We start from the raw sequence: 16752 nt of genomic DNA, 5'->3' as shown, positions 1-16752 counted from the left end.
TCTTTCCACAATCCAAGCATTTATATGGTTTGTCTCCAGAGTGGATACGCTGATGGTAAGTAAGGTGTGTCTTCTGAGCAAAGCTCTTTTCACAATCCAAGCATTTATATGGTTTCTCCCCAGTGTGGATTCGTTGATGAGTAGTTAGGTGACCTCTCTGACCAAAGCTCTTTCCACAATCCAAGCATTTATATGGTTTCTCCCCCGCATGCACATGTTGATGGTAAGTAAGTTGTGTCTTCTGAGCAAAGCTCTTTTCACAATCCAAGCATTTATACGGTTTCTCCCCAGTGTGGATTCGTTGATGAGTAGCTAGGTGACCTCTCTGACCAAAGCTCTTTCCACAATCCAAGCATTTATATGGTTTCTCCCCTGCATGCACATGTTGATGGTAAGTAAGCTGTGTTTTCTGAGCAAAGCTCTTTCCACAATCCAAGCATTTATATGGTTTCTCCCCAGTGTGGATACGTTGATGTTTAGTAAGATCTGAACTCTGAACAAAGCTCTTTCCACAATCCAAGCATTTATATGGTTTCTTCCCAGTGTGGATACGTTGATGGACAGTAAGTTGTGTCTTGATAGCAAAGCTCTTTCCACACTCTAAGCATTTATATGGTTTCTCCCCAGTGTGAATACGTTGATGGTAAGTAAGGTATGAACTCAAAGCATAGCTCTTTCCACAATCCCAGCATTTATATGGTTTATCCCCCGTGTGGATATGTTGGTGGATCCTAAGTTTTACACTGCAAGCAAAGCTCTTTCCACAATCCAAGCATTTATAAGGTTTCTCCCCAGTGTGGATACGTTGATGGTAAGTAAGGCTTGAACCCCGAGCAAAACACTTTCCACACTCCAAACATTTATATGGTTTCTCCCCAGTGTGGATACGCTGATGTTTAGTAAGGGCTGAACTTTGTTTAAAGCTCTTTCCACACTCCAAGCATTTATATGGTTTCTCCCCAGTGTGGATATGTTGATGAGTCCTAAGATCTTTACTCCAAGCAAAACTCTTTCCACACTCCAAGCATTTATATGGTTTCTCCCCAGTGTGGCTTCGTCGATGATTAGCTAGGCTACCACTATGAGCAAATATCTTTCCACAATCCAAGCATTTATATGGTTTCTCCCCCGTGTGCATACGCTGATGGACAGTAAGGTGTGTATTATAGGCAAAGCACTTTCCACACTCCAAGCATTTATATGGTTTCTCCCCCGTGTGGATTCGTCGATGAGCTGCTAGGTTGTCACTCCGAGCAAAACTCCTCCCACATTCTAGGCATTTATATGGTTTCTCACCAGTGTGGATACGTTGATGAATAATAAGGTGTGAACTCCGAGCAAAGCCTTTTCCACACTGCAAGCATCTATATGGTTTCTCCCCAGTGTGGATTCGTTGATGGACAGTAAGTTCTATCTTGGTAGCAAAGCTCTTTTCACACTGCAAGCATTTATATGGTTTCTCGTCCATGTGGATACGCTGATGGACAGTAAGTTGTCCCTTGGTAGCAAAGCTCTTTCCACACGGCAAGCATTTATATGGTTTCTCCCCAGTGTGGATACGTTGATGGACAGTAAGTTGTCCCTTGGTAGCAAAGCTCTTTCCACACGGCAAGCATTTATATGGTTTCTCCCTCGTGTGGATACGTTGATGGACAGTAAGTTGTCCATTGATAGCAAAACTCTTTCCACACTGCAAGCATTTATATGGTTTCTCCCCTGTGTGGATACGTTGATGTTTAGTAAGGTCTGAACTCTGAACAAAGCTCTTTCCACACTCCAAGCATTTATATGGTTTCTCGTCCATGTGGATATGCTGATGGACAGTAAGTTGTCCCTTGGTAGCAAAGCTCTTTCCACACGGCAAGCATTTATATGGTTTCTCCCCCGTGTGGATACGTTGATGGACAGTAAGTTGTCCCTTGATAGCAAAGCTCTTTCCACACAGCAAGCATTTATATGGTTTCTCCCCCATGTGGATACGTTGATGTTTAATAAGGTGTGAACTCTGAGCAAAGCTCTTTTTACACTCCAAGCATTTATATGGTTTCTCCCCTGTGTGGATACGTTGATGTCTAGTAAGATCTGTCTTGGTAGCAAAGCTCTTTACACACTCCAGGCATTTATATGGTTTCTCCCATGTGTGGATATGTTGATGGTAACTAAGGTGTGAACTTGAAGTAAAGCTCTTTCCGCACTCCAAGCATTGATATGGTTTCTCCCCTGTGTGGATACGTTGGTGGACAGAAAGTACTGTCTTGGTATCAAAGCTCTTTCGACACTGCAAGCATTGATATGGTTTCTGGCCAGTGTGTATTCGTCGATGAGCAGCAAGGAGGCAATTCTTAGCAAAGATCTTTCCACACTCCAGGCATTTATGTGTCTCCCTGCCATGGAGTCGTTGATGGCCAGAAGGGACTGTCTTCCAACCCAAACTCCTTCTACTCTCCGAACACTTATAAGCTTTCTCTCCTGTATTAATTCTTCGGTGAGTATCAAAGACCTGGGATTCCGCACCCTCAGACGCAGACCGTTCATTCCCCCTCTTCCAGTTTGTTCCAGTGCTTCTTTTCTTCTCTTTTATGTCGAACAGAAAGTGTTCTGGTTCTTCCTCAGATTTCTTCTGTGGATAATCAGCCTCTGGAATAAAGAGAAAAGACTGGTAAGACCTTCCAGCCAAAGCGAAATCAAGAATAGTAGGCCATTTACTGTGTTTGATAATGAGATAACAGTAATCAATTGAAGGGGACACAAATTCTGCCCTTCATAAATCTGCTGTTGATTTTTTTCTTTGAAGGGTAGTTCCATCAGAGACAAGGCGACTCTGTGGAAACTCAATGTTTAGAGGCAGCCTTCTCTCTCTAAAGAAAGGTGCTTTGGATCTGTACCTCCAGGGACTCTTGTTGACCACTGTGTGGCAGGGGAGGCTGGACTTCAGGGATCTCTGGCCAATCTTTTCCTGGATTCAAACACAGAAATGACTGCATTGACTGCAGAGTGAGTTTGGAGCAGAGGTATCCTCCTGAACGATGGAATCCCAACCTGAGCTCCAAACTAATAAAGTTCACCATACTCTCCACCCCCAGGTAAATTAGGCCTCCCAAGCCCTGTGTACTGGGGCCCTGCTTGCAGAGCTGAAAAAGGTGGTGCCTAGAATCAAATCAGAGTATTTTCACTGGTGGCCCCTCGTCTGGGGAATGACTTTCCCTTTGAAGCTCAACTGGACCTTACCTTCCTATCTTTTCAGAGCAAGGCCAAAGCATGTCTTTCCAAACAGGCTTTAACTTTGGGGTTTATCAATTTAGCTGTTTTATGGTCTTCTTCTGACCTGAGGAGTGTTCTCAGGATATTTTTGAGGCAGCTCAGTGGCTATTTGATGCTCTTTGTGTGCCCATGGCTTTTTAAATTGAACAGTTAGGAAGAATTTAGGATCTCATGCTAATGTTTTTTATTTTTGAGCCAAACTGAGGAGGTCTGTGGAGAAGCAGCATACAAATAAATCAAGCCGAGCACTCTATAAGCATTTCCCGCCAAGCTTCGGTATAAACAAGGCAGCGTTCCACCCCCATCCCCCGTTTTAACTTCTTCTTCTCCCTTCAGAAAGCTTTCCTGGCCATTCTTGGCCTGTTGCCTCTTGAGAAATTCCTCCAGCTGATAAATTTAGCACAAGAGGAGTCCTATCCACTTCCACCACACAAGTAAGCAGATACCTGCTGATCTCTCTCTTTCTTCTGCATCTTGGTCAAGCGGATCTCCTGCTTCTTCCACTGAGGATATGCAATCTGGTTTGAAATCCAGAAGTCCTTCTTTGGGGGAAAGAAACAGACCAGTCACTTCCAGACATTCTAACTCCAAGAAATATTCAGATTTTTAAACCAAGCCTGAGCTTAGACACAGCCACCAGGATACGGTTTCTTAGCCCCCTCCCAAGGCAAGTAGGATCTGACATCCGACTCCACTGCGGTTCTGACGAAGGGTCACTGTCTAAGGGGGCTTCTGTCCCTTTGAAGAGACCCCACAATCCCTCCAGGATGGGAACAAGTGGTGATGGATCCCCAAAACTCCTATTTAAAATTTTTTAGGACAAATCTATCTTCTGTATTAACATTTTATACCACTCAACCTGAAAAGCGCACAGAAGGAATACATCATCTTTCTTTTCTCTCCAGCCCAGAACAGGAAAACAGCACCTGCCCAACTGAATTCAAGAGAAGCCTGGCAGGGAAGAATTCAGCAAGTGTGAGCTCATCACATGAAGCTGCCTTCTTCTGAATCAGACCCTGGGTCCATCGAAGTCAGTATTGTCTACTCAGACCAGCAACGGCTCTCCAGGGTCTCAGGCAGAGGTCTTTCACATCACCTACTTGCCTAGTCGCTTTAACTGGAGATGCCGGGGACTGAACCTGGGACCTTCTGCATGCAAAACAGATGCTCTACCACTGAGCTACGGCCCTTCCTTCCTCATCATGACACAGCGCCAGACTTCCCCTGCTAAAATCCCATTTTTCTTCATTTGTTATTCAGGGCTCTGCCGCCTCGTTTTAATGAACCTGTGAGCCATGCCTAAGCTTACACTGGCATAAGCAGAATGAACACAGCAGAACCATCATTCCTCCCCTCTGCCCACTCCGCCCCACATGTATCCTCCTCAAGTCCCATAGGAGGGTGCAATGGCCTCAGGACAAGCAAATGACTTTCAGAACTTCATAAAATGCTACTGAAAACCCTATACAAATATAGATAGTATTCTTATTTTAATTATTATTATCATTATTTCATGGAATCATAGAGTTGGAAGGGACCACCAGGGTCATCTAGTCCAACCCCCTGCACAATGCAGGAATTTCAGTTACCTCCCCCACACACACCCAGGGACCCTTACTCCATGCCCAGAAGATGGCCAAGATGCCCTCCCTCTCATGAACTGCCTAAGGTCATAGAATCAGCACTGCTGACAGATGGCCACCTAGTCTCTGCTTAACAACCTCCAGGGAAGGCACACTTACCACCTCCCGAGGAAGCCTGTTCCACTGTGGAACCGCTCTAACTGTGAGAAATTTCTTCCTAATGTCTAACTCTTTTGATTTAATATCAACCCTTTGGTTCTGGTCCGACATTCTGGGGCAACAGAAAACAACTCGGCACCATCCTCTACATAACTGCCCTTCAAGTACTTGAAGATGGTTATCATGTCCCCTCTCAGTCTTCTCCTCTCCAGGCTAAACATACCCAGCTCCTTCAACCTTTCCTCATAGGACTGGTCTCCAGACCCCTCACCATCTTTGTTGCCCTTCTCTGGACACGTTCCAGCTTGTCTACATCTTTCTTAAATTGTGGTGCCCAAAACTGAACACAATACTCAATTTTAAATTCTCATTTCCATGGCTGCTCTGAAAGGCCAAAGAAGATGACCTGTTGACAATCCATAAACGGTTATTGAGGAAAATTCCCCTCCCACCCTGTTTTCAGTGGATTTTCACCTGCACTCATGAATTTGTACAATCAGGCTACTCGGTCCTCCATGGGCAGTAGGGGGTGGGTGGGCCTTCCTCCTTTTCCTTTACAAACCAATATCTCAACATGCACACTGATACTTACAGACTCCAGTAAGTATGCAGAACCCCCTCCCTTGCCTGCGTTTGGACCTTCTCTATATCCCCTCTGGGGGTATCCATTGGAAGAGCCCGGGGGATGGTGGTGGAAAGTGCCAGCAAGTCAAAGCTGAGTTACAGTGACCCCCGTAGGGTTTTAAAGTGAGAGATGTTTAGAGGTGGTTTGCCATTGCCTGCCTACCAGCAGGCTTCATGTCGAGGACCGACCGTGCTTAGCTTCCAAGATCAGGCTAGCTTGGGCCACCCAGGTCAGAGCTGGGGTCCTTCTGAGAAGGAAAAGCTTTTGCCTTCAGCATCTGTGAATCAAGTGAAAGGAGAGCCTTACCCAGAGAGGCCACAATCTGTCGATTGTCCTCCATGACCTCCTTGTGAAGCCTTTTTTGGTCCGGATCCAGCAGAGCCCACTCCTCCTCGGCGAAATGAACACACACCTCCTCAAAGGTCACCAGACCCTGAAAAGAGAGAGAGAAATCCTCTTTCTTCAAAGATAATGTAAGAATTCTTCCCTTTCTAAGTGCAATCCAAAAGGAATATTATAAGATGTTGATGTTCAAGACTCAAACCTCCATAAGACATCTCCATTTTCAACCCAGTGAGCAGGCAGATAAGAGCCAGGGGAAAGGAACAGAGAGAGATTCTCCCAGGCCTAGGGAGGGTGGGGGGAGCACCCAGGGGCAGGATCCATATTTCTAAACTTACCCGATCAGGCTGAATGGAAGCTGCTTTCTCTCTGCCAGAAAGAGAAGGCAAAGAAGCCATCTTTGTTTTCATAGCACCACCTGGGAGGATAAAAAGGTTGTTTTTAGTTTGCATTTTAGTTCCACTTGGGGAAATAAGATTCTCCCTGTATTGGCTCATGGTTGCAACTATCCTTGCATCCTTATTTTGGATAATCTAGGCTTAATACAGCTTTCATATATAAAACTGTGGTCTGTCCAGAATTCACAAGGAAGAACTAACCCCACTGGCAGAACCACTGGTACTAAATCTCACAATGGTGGGCAAGAAGAGAACATATGGGAAAAGGAAGCCCTGCAACTAGTGGGAGTGCCAAACCCTTCCCCTCTTAACGTCCCAGCCTGGCGACACGGTGTTGGGAGTCCACTGACTCAACGTCTTTATTATACTTGATTGCCGCCTTCTAGGTTTCCTCCCGGTCTGCAGTCCTAGACAGGGAGAAACTTTTCTCCCTCTCCCATAATACTAGAACGTGGGGTCATCTGCTGAAGGTGGAGGGTGAGAGATTCAAAACAGATGAAATGAAGTATTTCTTCACACAATGCATAGTTAAATTGTGGAACTCCCTGTCCCAGGATGTGGTGATGGCTGCCAACTTGGAAGGCTTTAAAAGGGGAGTGCACAAGTTCATGGCGGAGAGGGGTATTCATGACTGCTAGTAAAAATGGATACTAGGTATGAATGCATACCTATTTTCTCCAGTATCAGATGAGCATGCCTATTATCTTAGGTGCTGTGGAACACAGGCAGGATGGTGCTGCAGGTGTCTTGTTTGGGGGCTTCCTAAAGGCACCTGATTGGCCGCTGTGTGAACAAGACTGCTGGACTTGATGGACCTTGGTCTGATGCAGCATGGCCTTTCTTATGTTCTAGCCCAAATATATTATTGCATCTTACTAAGCAGCTTTGTTAAATTCAAGTATCTTACCTTCTAATCAGCTGACTACCCAACATTATAGTATCTGATCTGCTTACAGATTGACTGAAGTGTCTTTTAATCATTTGTATATTCTTCCTCAAGTCCCAGTTAAGGCGGAGTATAAAGGAACCTATTGTTCATATTATTAACAAGAGATGTAATCATTTTATTGATGATAAGGATCACAAATTGTCATATTCATAGACAATGACAAGGCCAGTGATGTCATACTGCCAAACGTGGGTGAGACCACTTTTAGCACAAGACTTTTCATACCCTGGCACTCAACGCCTAGTCAGATGGCACGTAGTTTTGAAAGCACCCGACTGCCGCCTTCCACCCCCATCCTTTCGAGGTTTCTCAACTCTGGACACTCCTTGCCTAGTTGAAAAGGTTACTACGGCATAAGAGCTTCTGAAAGCTTATGGTTTTGTCCCCCTTTTATTGGCCTAGTGCACAGATTTTGCAATTTTTGACAAGTACTTATCACTAAGAAAAGCCCTGCTGGATCAGACAAAGGTCCATCAAGTCCAGCAGTCTTGTTCACACAGCGGCCAACCAGGTGCCTCTAGGAAGCCCACAAACAAGACGACTGCAGCAGCACCATCCTGCCTGTGTTCCACAGCACCTAAGATAATAGACATCTGACTTTGGAGGAAGCGTTGTCCTCAATTCCCTGACTGTTATCTTGCACTGAAATTAAATTAGGTTTTTATTGCCCCAAACATAATTTCTATGCTGAGAAGCTGGAGCAAAGCATCTTTCCCACACAAGACCAGGGGGCATCAGAGCAGCCCACCTACACTCGAAGAGGCCATGCAGTGGGAACTGCACCCCTTTCGACCTTACCCAGAAAAGCTGCTGTGTGGAAACACTCGTGCGCGATCTTCTGCTGCACCTGAAACAGAAATGGGGATCTCAGAAAAGGGGAGGCTGATGAGAAAAGGAAGAGGAATTAGGCTAAGATGGGTTCCAAAAAGGTGGGGCAACCCATGTGGATTTTGCAGGTATCCTGGATCATATCCTGCCCCCCCCACCTTCCACAACACTACAAAGATGAATCCCTCTCACCTGCTGATCCTGATTCTTGTCCTCTGCCTGGCTCAAGAGGAAGCCTTCTGCCAGGGCCACCGCCTGGCAACTGGTCTCTGGTCCGCATTCCCTGACCCAGTTCCCCATCTCCGGGGGTAGGACAGTCAGGAACTGCTCCAGGACCACCAGGTCCAGCATCTCCTTCTTGCTGTGCCTTTCTGGCTTCAGCCACTGGCGGCACAGATGGTGGAGTCGGCTGCAAACCTCTCGGGGGCCCTCGGCCTCCTGGTAACGGAGCTGCCTGAATTGCTGGTGCCGCACATCTGGAGGACGGAGGTTCTCTTCCGGGCTCTTCTGCACGGTTCCTTCCCACAACTCCCTTTTGCTCCCAACCTCGGAGGCATCGGGACCTTTCCTTGATTCCGAGACAGCTGAGTCCGGCTCTCCTCTCATCCTTCCTTCTGCTCCAAAAAGGCTTCACCTGGACCAACAGATCACCTTCCTCCTCTGCCAGATTCTTCCATAAAGGCAAGTGCTAGATCTCTCACCTCCTGCAAGACAAAGACTGGTTTTTGCATTGAGATTGTGTGCGTGTGTACATACTTCCACGCATATACGTGACATATGCATCTGAAGAAGGGAGCTCTGATTCACAAAAGCTCATATTAGAATCAAGGGTGTTGGTCTTCTGTACTTCTGCTTCAGTGGAACCGGCTTCCTTGGAAGGAGGTAAGCCCTCCTTCCCTGGAGGTTGTTCACAGAATCATAGAGTTGGAAGGGACCACCAGGGCCATCTAGCCCAACCCCCCTGCACAATGCAGGAAAGTCACAACTACCTCCCCCCACACACACCCCCAGTGATCCCTACTCCATGCCCAGCTTAAAAACCTCCAGGGAATGAGAGCTGCTGAGCAAAACCCATCATGGCTTCTGTAAAGGTAGGTCCTGTCTCACTAACCTATTAAAGTTTTTTGAAAGTGTCAATAAGAACATAAGAACATAAGAAAGGCCCTGCTGGATCACACCAAGGCCCATCAAGTCCAGCAGTCTGTTCACACAGTGGCCAACCAGGTGCCTCCAGGAAGCCACAAACAAGACGACTGCAGCAGCACCATCCTGCCTATGTTCCACAGCACCCAAAATAATAGGCATGCTCCTGATACTAGAGAGAATAGGTAGCATGACTAGTATCCATTCTAACTAACAGCCATGAATACCCCTCTCCTCCATGAATATGTCCACTCCCCTCTAAAAGCCCTGCAAGCTGGCAGCCATCACCATCATCCTTCTGGAGCTCTTCACAGTCCAATTTTGTTTTAACCACCCTAAATAATTTGGTGTCATCTGCAAACTTGGCTACTTCACTGTTGAACCCCGACTCCAGGTCATTGATGACCGGGTTGAAAAGCTCCGGTCCCAGCACAGACCCCTGAGGCAGCCCACTGCTCACATCCCGCCACTGTGAGAACTGACCATTAATTCCTACTCTCTGCTCCCTATTTTTTCTTATCCCGTGACTTAGCAGTCTTTGGTGGGGGACTCTGTCAAAAGCTTTTTGGAAATCCAACTACACAATATCCACGGGCTCATTCCTGCCCACATGCTTGTTGACGCTATCAAAAAACTACCCTTACAGAAGCCATGTTGGGTTTTGCCCAGCAGACCTTGCCCTTGACAATTCTATCTTTAATCATGCTTCCCACTAATTTTCCTGGAACGGACGTTAAGCTAACGGGCCAGTAATTTCCTGGGTCCCCCCTGGGTCCTTTTTTTATAAATGGGTGTGACGTTGGCCATTCTCCAGTCCTCTGGGACAGAGGCTGATCGAAGGGACAATGTTGCATTTCTTTGTTACAAGTTCAGCAATTGCCCCATCTGAGATCTTGAAGATCTCTAGCATGAATGCCGTCTGGTCCCTGTGACTTGTTAGTTTGCAGTTTGTCTAGACGTCCTAGGACTTCCTGCCTTGTTACCACGATTTGCCTCAGTTAATAAACACGTGGATAGAAATGTGGCAAGTGTGCCAAGCTGCAGAAGTGGAGAAGGGAGCCTTTCAAAAAAAAAAACCAACCCACTCATGTTTGCTCCTCCGGAACAGCAAGAGAAATCCCCGCGGGCCCTTCGGGACCCCCGCCTCTGCCCCACAACCAAGCCCGGCCGATGGGGCGGATTGCAAGAAAAGGCCCACAGGGAGGGGCGGTTTGGGGCGAGTTGGGCTCTGCCTGCGGGGAAAGAGGCGCTCAGGCGTTGCAACACGGAGCCCGCCGGTGCAGGGAGGCTAGGGGGGGGGGTATTCTTGCTGCCCTTTGGGGTCTCCAGGGGGGTGAATCCCGCGGGGCTTTTTTTTGCAAGACCCCCCAATGCAGCTCCTCCTCCTCCTCCGGGCTGCTCCGCGCTCGCAACCAGGGAGATGCGTTTTGCAAAAGGAAATCTCACTGCACGGCTCACCTCTGGCTGCAAAACCCCTGTCGCCCCCTCGCCTCCTCCTCCTCACCGGAAAAGCACCCGCAAGCCACGTCACCTTCTAGGTCTGTGCCTCTCTAGGAATGGAAAACTCCCCTTTTAACCCTCGATCCATGGAATCATAGAGTTGGAAGGGACCCCCAGGGCCCCCCAGCCCAGCCCCTGCACAATGCACGGAATGCACAACCGCCTCCCCCCCACCCAAAAGAAATCACACAGATGGGCTCTGTGCACTTTGCACAAGAGGAGCTCCCCGGCTTGCTTCGCCCCGCCAGAGGCTGCACCGGTTTCCCCAGCGAGCCTCACTCCGATTCAGTTGCAAAGGGAGGCAAAGGGGGGACCGGATCCGACCCCCCTCCCTTCCCTGTCCTTCCCGATGCTCATTCTCGTCCCCACGAGTCCGAGGAGGGATCCTGAGGTTCAGCAGGGGAGGAGGGCAGCAGCTAGGAGGGAGCCGCCGGATGCCATCCCAGCTGCATAGGAGTCAGGAAAAGGCCCTAAGGAATAGTGTGGAGGATGCGGAGCAGCTTCTGGCCGGGCTCCCTGGCTTGAGCCACGCAGAGCATTTCCCAGGCATCGGCCGGATATGAGAGCTGCCCACCACCCCCGCTGACCTCGGGGGGGGGTCGACTAGATGACCTCTGCGGTTCCCCCCAACTCACTCTTTCCAACCCTGTCCTTGTCTCCCCTGCTGAGGAGCTTGGTCAGTGACATGCGAAGCGGGATCTCAGATTCAGGTCTGCTGCAAAGCGAGTCACGCCGTTGGGGTGTTGAGTGCCGGAGGGGAATGTTTGTAAGGGGACATCCTGCACGGCTAAGGCAGTCAGTTATCTATTACTGTCATGGACCAGCAGTATAAAACATACAATAAAAAAAGGAAAATCACACAAAACCCATTCATAAAAAGTGTACAAATAGCAGGTGCATTTTGCTGAATCAGCACTGAACCACGGTAGATTCTGGAGGCTGCACAAAATCTAGCCACTCTGTCCATGGTTCCAGGTCCAAGGTCTGCAAGAAGAAGGGAGGTATACCGTTCCTCTCATCTTCCAGAGTTTATGGGATGAGCACAATGAATGCATATCTTACACCTCTATAGAAGGAGGAGGGCAGCAGAGCGTGCCCAACTTGTTTCAATTTCCCCACTTGTACAAGGGCAAATGTGGCCATGGGGTGGCAAACCAAGGAATCTCCCTTCTGAGAGTGCAGATGGGAGAACATTGAAACGGGCCAGAGTGAAAGGTTTCCCCTATTCGAGGACAGATAAATTAGCCAACTAGTTTACTGGCACAAACCTCTCATTCCTAAAAAGATGGCATTTTGTAATGGTGTTGAAGTTCAGTATCCCAGATCCTTTGCTTAATTTCAGATTTAGCCCTTTTAAATAACCAAGGGCTATTATTTATTTATTTATTATTTCCATTTGTTACCCCGCTCTTCACGGCCAAAGCCAGGCTCAGAGCGGCTGCTAGGAGAATATCTAATAGACTGCAATTTCTCTGAAAGGGTCCTTTCCCATTTTGACTGAAAGGTGTCTGTTAATGTCAGAGGTGCAAGACCAACATGAAACGCATCCACTTTAATGGAACTGCTGATTCCCAGATCCAAGTTTCCTGTAAAAATAAGATGTCCCAGTCACACAAGGAGTTTAAAAAACAGGAATTTGATGTGCCACCCTCCTAGATTCCAAGACAGCATCTTTAATAATCTTCCAAGATTTTATTCAGGTCTTCTCTTGGATCGTGATAAAAATGGCCGTTTCTTGTGGAGGTTGCAAGATCAAGATGAATTGGTTCAGAAAGGTGCATGCCAACTCATGCTCTGTCGAATAACCGTTAGGTAAGTCCTTCTGGGCCCCAACTTTAGTTGCAGCTGAGCTAAGGGATGTATTTATAGCTAGATCAGCTGGATCCATGTCTTTAGTGTCCCGTTCCAGAAATAAGGGCATGCTCTGCATTGCTGGAGTTTCCTTCATTGTCAAAAGTTTATGCCCTAGCCATTCCAGTCTTTTGGTTATGGCTAACTGTTTGTCCCCCAGCGAGCCTCACTCCGCTTTAATTGCAAAGGGCAGCAAAGGGAAGACTGGATTCGAACTCTTCCCCATCCTAGCCGATGCTCATTCTGGTCTCCATGAGTCTAAGGAGGGGTCCTGAGGTTCAGGAGAAGAGGGAGTTAGGATGGAGCCACTGCATGCAAAGGAGTCCCAGCTGCATGTGGGTCGGGAAAAGGCCCTCTTCTGTTCCCTGAGAATCGCGTGGAGGATGCGGAGCAGCTTCTGGCCGGGCTCACTGGCTTGAGCCACGCAGGCATCGGCTGTGCTGCTCTAAGACTGGTGGAGGCAGGACTGTCCATCAGCTGGGGTGGGAAAGGGATGGGGGTCGAATCCCTTTGTTTCCCCTTTGCCTCCCTTTGCAAGTGAACCGGAGTGAGGCTCGCTGGGTCAAGCGAGGCAGCCTCTGACCAGTGCAGAGAGTCCATCTAAGGGTTAAGGAGGGAAATCCCGAGTTCCTAGAGAGGCAGCCACCGAGAAGACCAGGGGACTCCCTCGTATTCCTCCGTGAAGTGGAGAAGAGGCGGTACCCGAAGGTTTGGAACAAGAGGTAAACTGTGAGATGAGGTTTCCTTTGCAAAACTCCTCCCTGGTTTCGAGCATGAGACAGCCCAGAGGAGGAGCTGCATTTGGGGTCTTGCATTTGGGGTCTTGCAAATAACCCTGCAGGATTCACCCCCCGCAGACCCCAAAGTGCAGCAAGAAGACCCCCTTCCCCCCCTTAATACCCCTGCACCGGCGGGCTCCACTTTGCAAAGCCTTTTCCCGCTGGCTCTCTGGGAGCTCCTCTTCCTCGGTTGCTCTCTGCAAAAACTCTAGCAAAATCGCCTCCGTTTTGGCATCTGGTTGCAATCCTGCCCATGAGCCAGGCTTTGTTGTGGGGCAGGCGGGGGTCCCAGAGGGCCTGCAGGTTTTTCCCTTGCTGTTCGGAAAGAGCAAGCTGGGGGTTTTGGAGGGTTCCTTTTTCCCACTTCTGCACCTTGGCACCCTTTGGGTGGCCTTTTTGCCAGCGCCAGATCTCTGCCTCGCTGGAAAGCTGCCTCTCCCCTTGGGCGGGGGTTTGCAGGGACACCTGGGGAAGGTCCAGCCCCCCCCTTCTCGGTGAGCCACCAAGACCTCCAAAGTCAGCCTTGGGTTACTCAAACCAGCCGCAAACTCTGAAATGTCTCTGCCTCGCTTTGCTTTGTTGTAGGGCAAAAATGTTGATTTACAAATGGGAGCCCGCAGGGAATGGTGGGAGGCGTCTCATTGCCCCCCCTCCCCCAGTATTTCCTCTTTCCTGAAAGCCCCCTTAGCCTCTCCCCTTTTCCTGCTTTCTTCTCACCTTCACACACATGAAGCTGCCATATACTGAATCAGACCCTCGGTTCATCAAAGTCAGTATCATCTACTCAGACCGGCAGCGGCTCTCCAGGGTCTCAGGCAGAAAAGGGTCTTTCACATCACCTACTTGCCTGGTCCCTTTATCTGGAGATGCAGGGGACTGAACCTGGGACCTTCTGCATGCCAAGCAGAGGCTCTACCACTGAGCCATGGCCCTTTCCCCGGCCCTTCTGGGGTTGCCAGCCTCCAGGTGGGGCCTGCAGCTCTCCTGGCATCACGACAGACCCCCCAGCTGCAGAGATCAGTTGCCCCTTAGGGTTGCCAGCTCCAGTTTAGGAATTTCCTGGAGATTTGGGGGGGGGTGAGACCTCATCGGGGTACAATGAATACAGTACAACCTCTGAAGCAGCCATTATTTCCACGGGAACTGATCTGTCTGGTCTGGAAATCAGTTGTAATTCTGGGAGATCTCCAGGTCCCACCTGGAGTTTGGCACCCTTAGTTCTTCTGGGGAAAATGGCAGCTTTGGCGTGTGGAGGCTATGGCATTATACCCCTCTGAGGTTCCTCCCCTCCTCATATCCCACCCTCCACAGGCTCTACCCCCTCAAAATACTAACCTGGAGATAGCAGCCCCATCTCTTTCCCACACAACAGCTAACTTACCTTTATCTGCCTTCAGCCCTCCCCCCCACCCGCCCCGCCGGCAGCTCTCGCCTAGGAAAAGTGTGACCAGGTTGTTTGGTTTCTGCCACTGGGCCAGGCCCACTTGCATGGGTGGGAACCCTCAAGGACTTGTGGGGGGTGGCACCTTAGCTACATTTATTTATTTGGTTCATTTATACCCTTCCTTTCTCCACAATGCAGACAAAAGCAGCTCATATTATTCTCCTCTCCAACTTTGTATCTGCACAACAAGCTTGTGAAGTAGGTTAGGCTGAAAGTATGTGACTGGTCCAAAATCACCCAGTGAGCTTCCGTAGCGAGATGGGGATTCGAATCTGGCTCTCGCAGGCCTTCTCTGAACATTACACCAGACAGGCCTTCACAGGGGAGCTGCAGTTGAACAGTTTCAAGCAGCCAGGCTTAGTTGAGTCATGGAAGTCGGATGGTATCAAGTCACCCAGAGGTTGCTGCCAGGCCTGGGGTTGCCAACCCCCAGGTGGGACCTGGAGATCTCCTAGAATTACACCTGAACTCCAGATGGCAGAGATCAGCCCCCCTGGAGAAAATGGCTGCTTTGGAGGGTGGACTCTACAGCATTATATTCAGCGGAGGCCACTCCCCTCCCCAAACCCTGCTCTCCTGCGACTCTTTCCCAAAATGCCCAGGCATTTCCCAACCTGGAGCTGACAACCCTAGCTCAGGCCTGGCCCCTCGGTGCCCTCCCTCAAAGGCCAAAATAGGCATAGGAAGGGTCCTCCCCTTCTCCATTTTATCCTCAAAACAACCTCACAATGGTAGAAGACAAAGCCAGGATGCAGGATGATCTTGACAGGCTGGAGAATTGGGCTAAGACCAATAAAATGCATTTCAACAGAGATAAATGTAAAGTTCTGCATTTAGGTAGGAAAAATCAAATGCATAATTATAGGATGGGGGAGACTTGTTTGAGCAGTAGTGTGTGTGAAAAGGATCCCGGGGTCTTAGTAGACCAAACATGGAAAATGAGTCAGCAGTGTGATGCAGTAGTTAAAAAGGCAAATGTGATCTTGGGCTGCATCAACAGAAGTAGAGTGTCCTGTTCATGCAAAGTGATGGTGTTGCTTTATTCTCCTCTGGTTAGACCTCACCTAGAGTACTGTGTTCAGTTTTGGGCACTGCAATTTAAGAAGGATGTAGACAAGCTGGAACATGTCCATAGAGGGCATCAAAGATGGTGAGGGGTCTGGAGACCAAATCCTATGAGGAAAGGTTGAAGGAGCTGGGTATGTTTAGCCTGAAAAGGAGAAGACTGAGAGGGGATATGATAACGATCTTCAAGTACTTGAAGGGCTGTCACGTAGAGGATGGTGCTGAGTTGTTTTCTGTTGCCCTAGAAGGTCGGACCAGAACCAACGGGTTGAAATTAAATCAAAAGGGTTTCCATCTAGACGTTAGGAAGAATACAAAAAGCGGTTCCTCAGTGGAACAGGCTTCCTTGGGAGGTAGTAAGCTCTTCTTTCCTGGAGGTTTTAAAGCCGAGGTTTAGATGGTCATCTGGCAGCAATGCTGATTCTATTACCTTAGGCAAATCATGAGAGAGGGGGCATGTTGGCCATCCTCTAGGCATGGAGTAAGGGTCCCTGGGTGTGTGTGGGGGAGGTAGCTGTGAATTTCCTGCATTGTCCAGGGGGTTGGGCTAGATGACCCTGGTGGTCCCTTCCAACTCCATAATTCTATGAACCCTATATGGTATGTCAGCCTCAGAGCATGTGACTGGCTCAAGGTCACCCAGCTAGCTTCTGTGGAAGACAAAGGAATTCGAGCCTGCATCTCCCAGATCCAATCTGACATTCTCACCATTATATCGCTAGTCGCTCCTCCTACTTATTCACTCATTTTTGTAATTCACAGTGGGTAGCCGTGTTAGTCTGTCCGCAGCAGTAGAAAAGGGCAAGAGTCCAGTAGCACCTTAAA

At 48.7% G+C, this 16752-nt stretch overlaps 1 protein-coding gene across 1 annotated transcript; it reads right to left on the bottom strand.

The window, feature by feature from the left end:
- Positions 1-274: 274 nt before the first annotated feature.
- On the bottom strand, positions 275-1783 carry LOC130480698 (zinc finger protein 420-like; the record flags this gene model as incomplete). Its single annotated transcript, XM_056853325.1, has 2 exons — positions 275-636; positions 721-1783. Coding segments are annotated over 2 exons (1425 nt in total), but the record flags the coding sequence as incomplete, so codon positions are not given.
- Positions 1784-16752: the final 14969 nt, after the last annotated feature.

Source organism: Euleptes europaea, chromosome 1 (assembly GCF_029931775.1).
Source record: "Euleptes europaea isolate rEulEur1 chromosome 1, rEulEur1.hap1, whole genome shotgun sequence".
In the NCBI taxonomy this organism is placed as follows: Eukaryota; Metazoa; Chordata; class Lepidosauria; order Squamata; family Sphaerodactylidae; genus Euleptes; species Euleptes europaea.
This window is presented reverse-complemented; position numbering and strand designations above follow the sequence as displayed.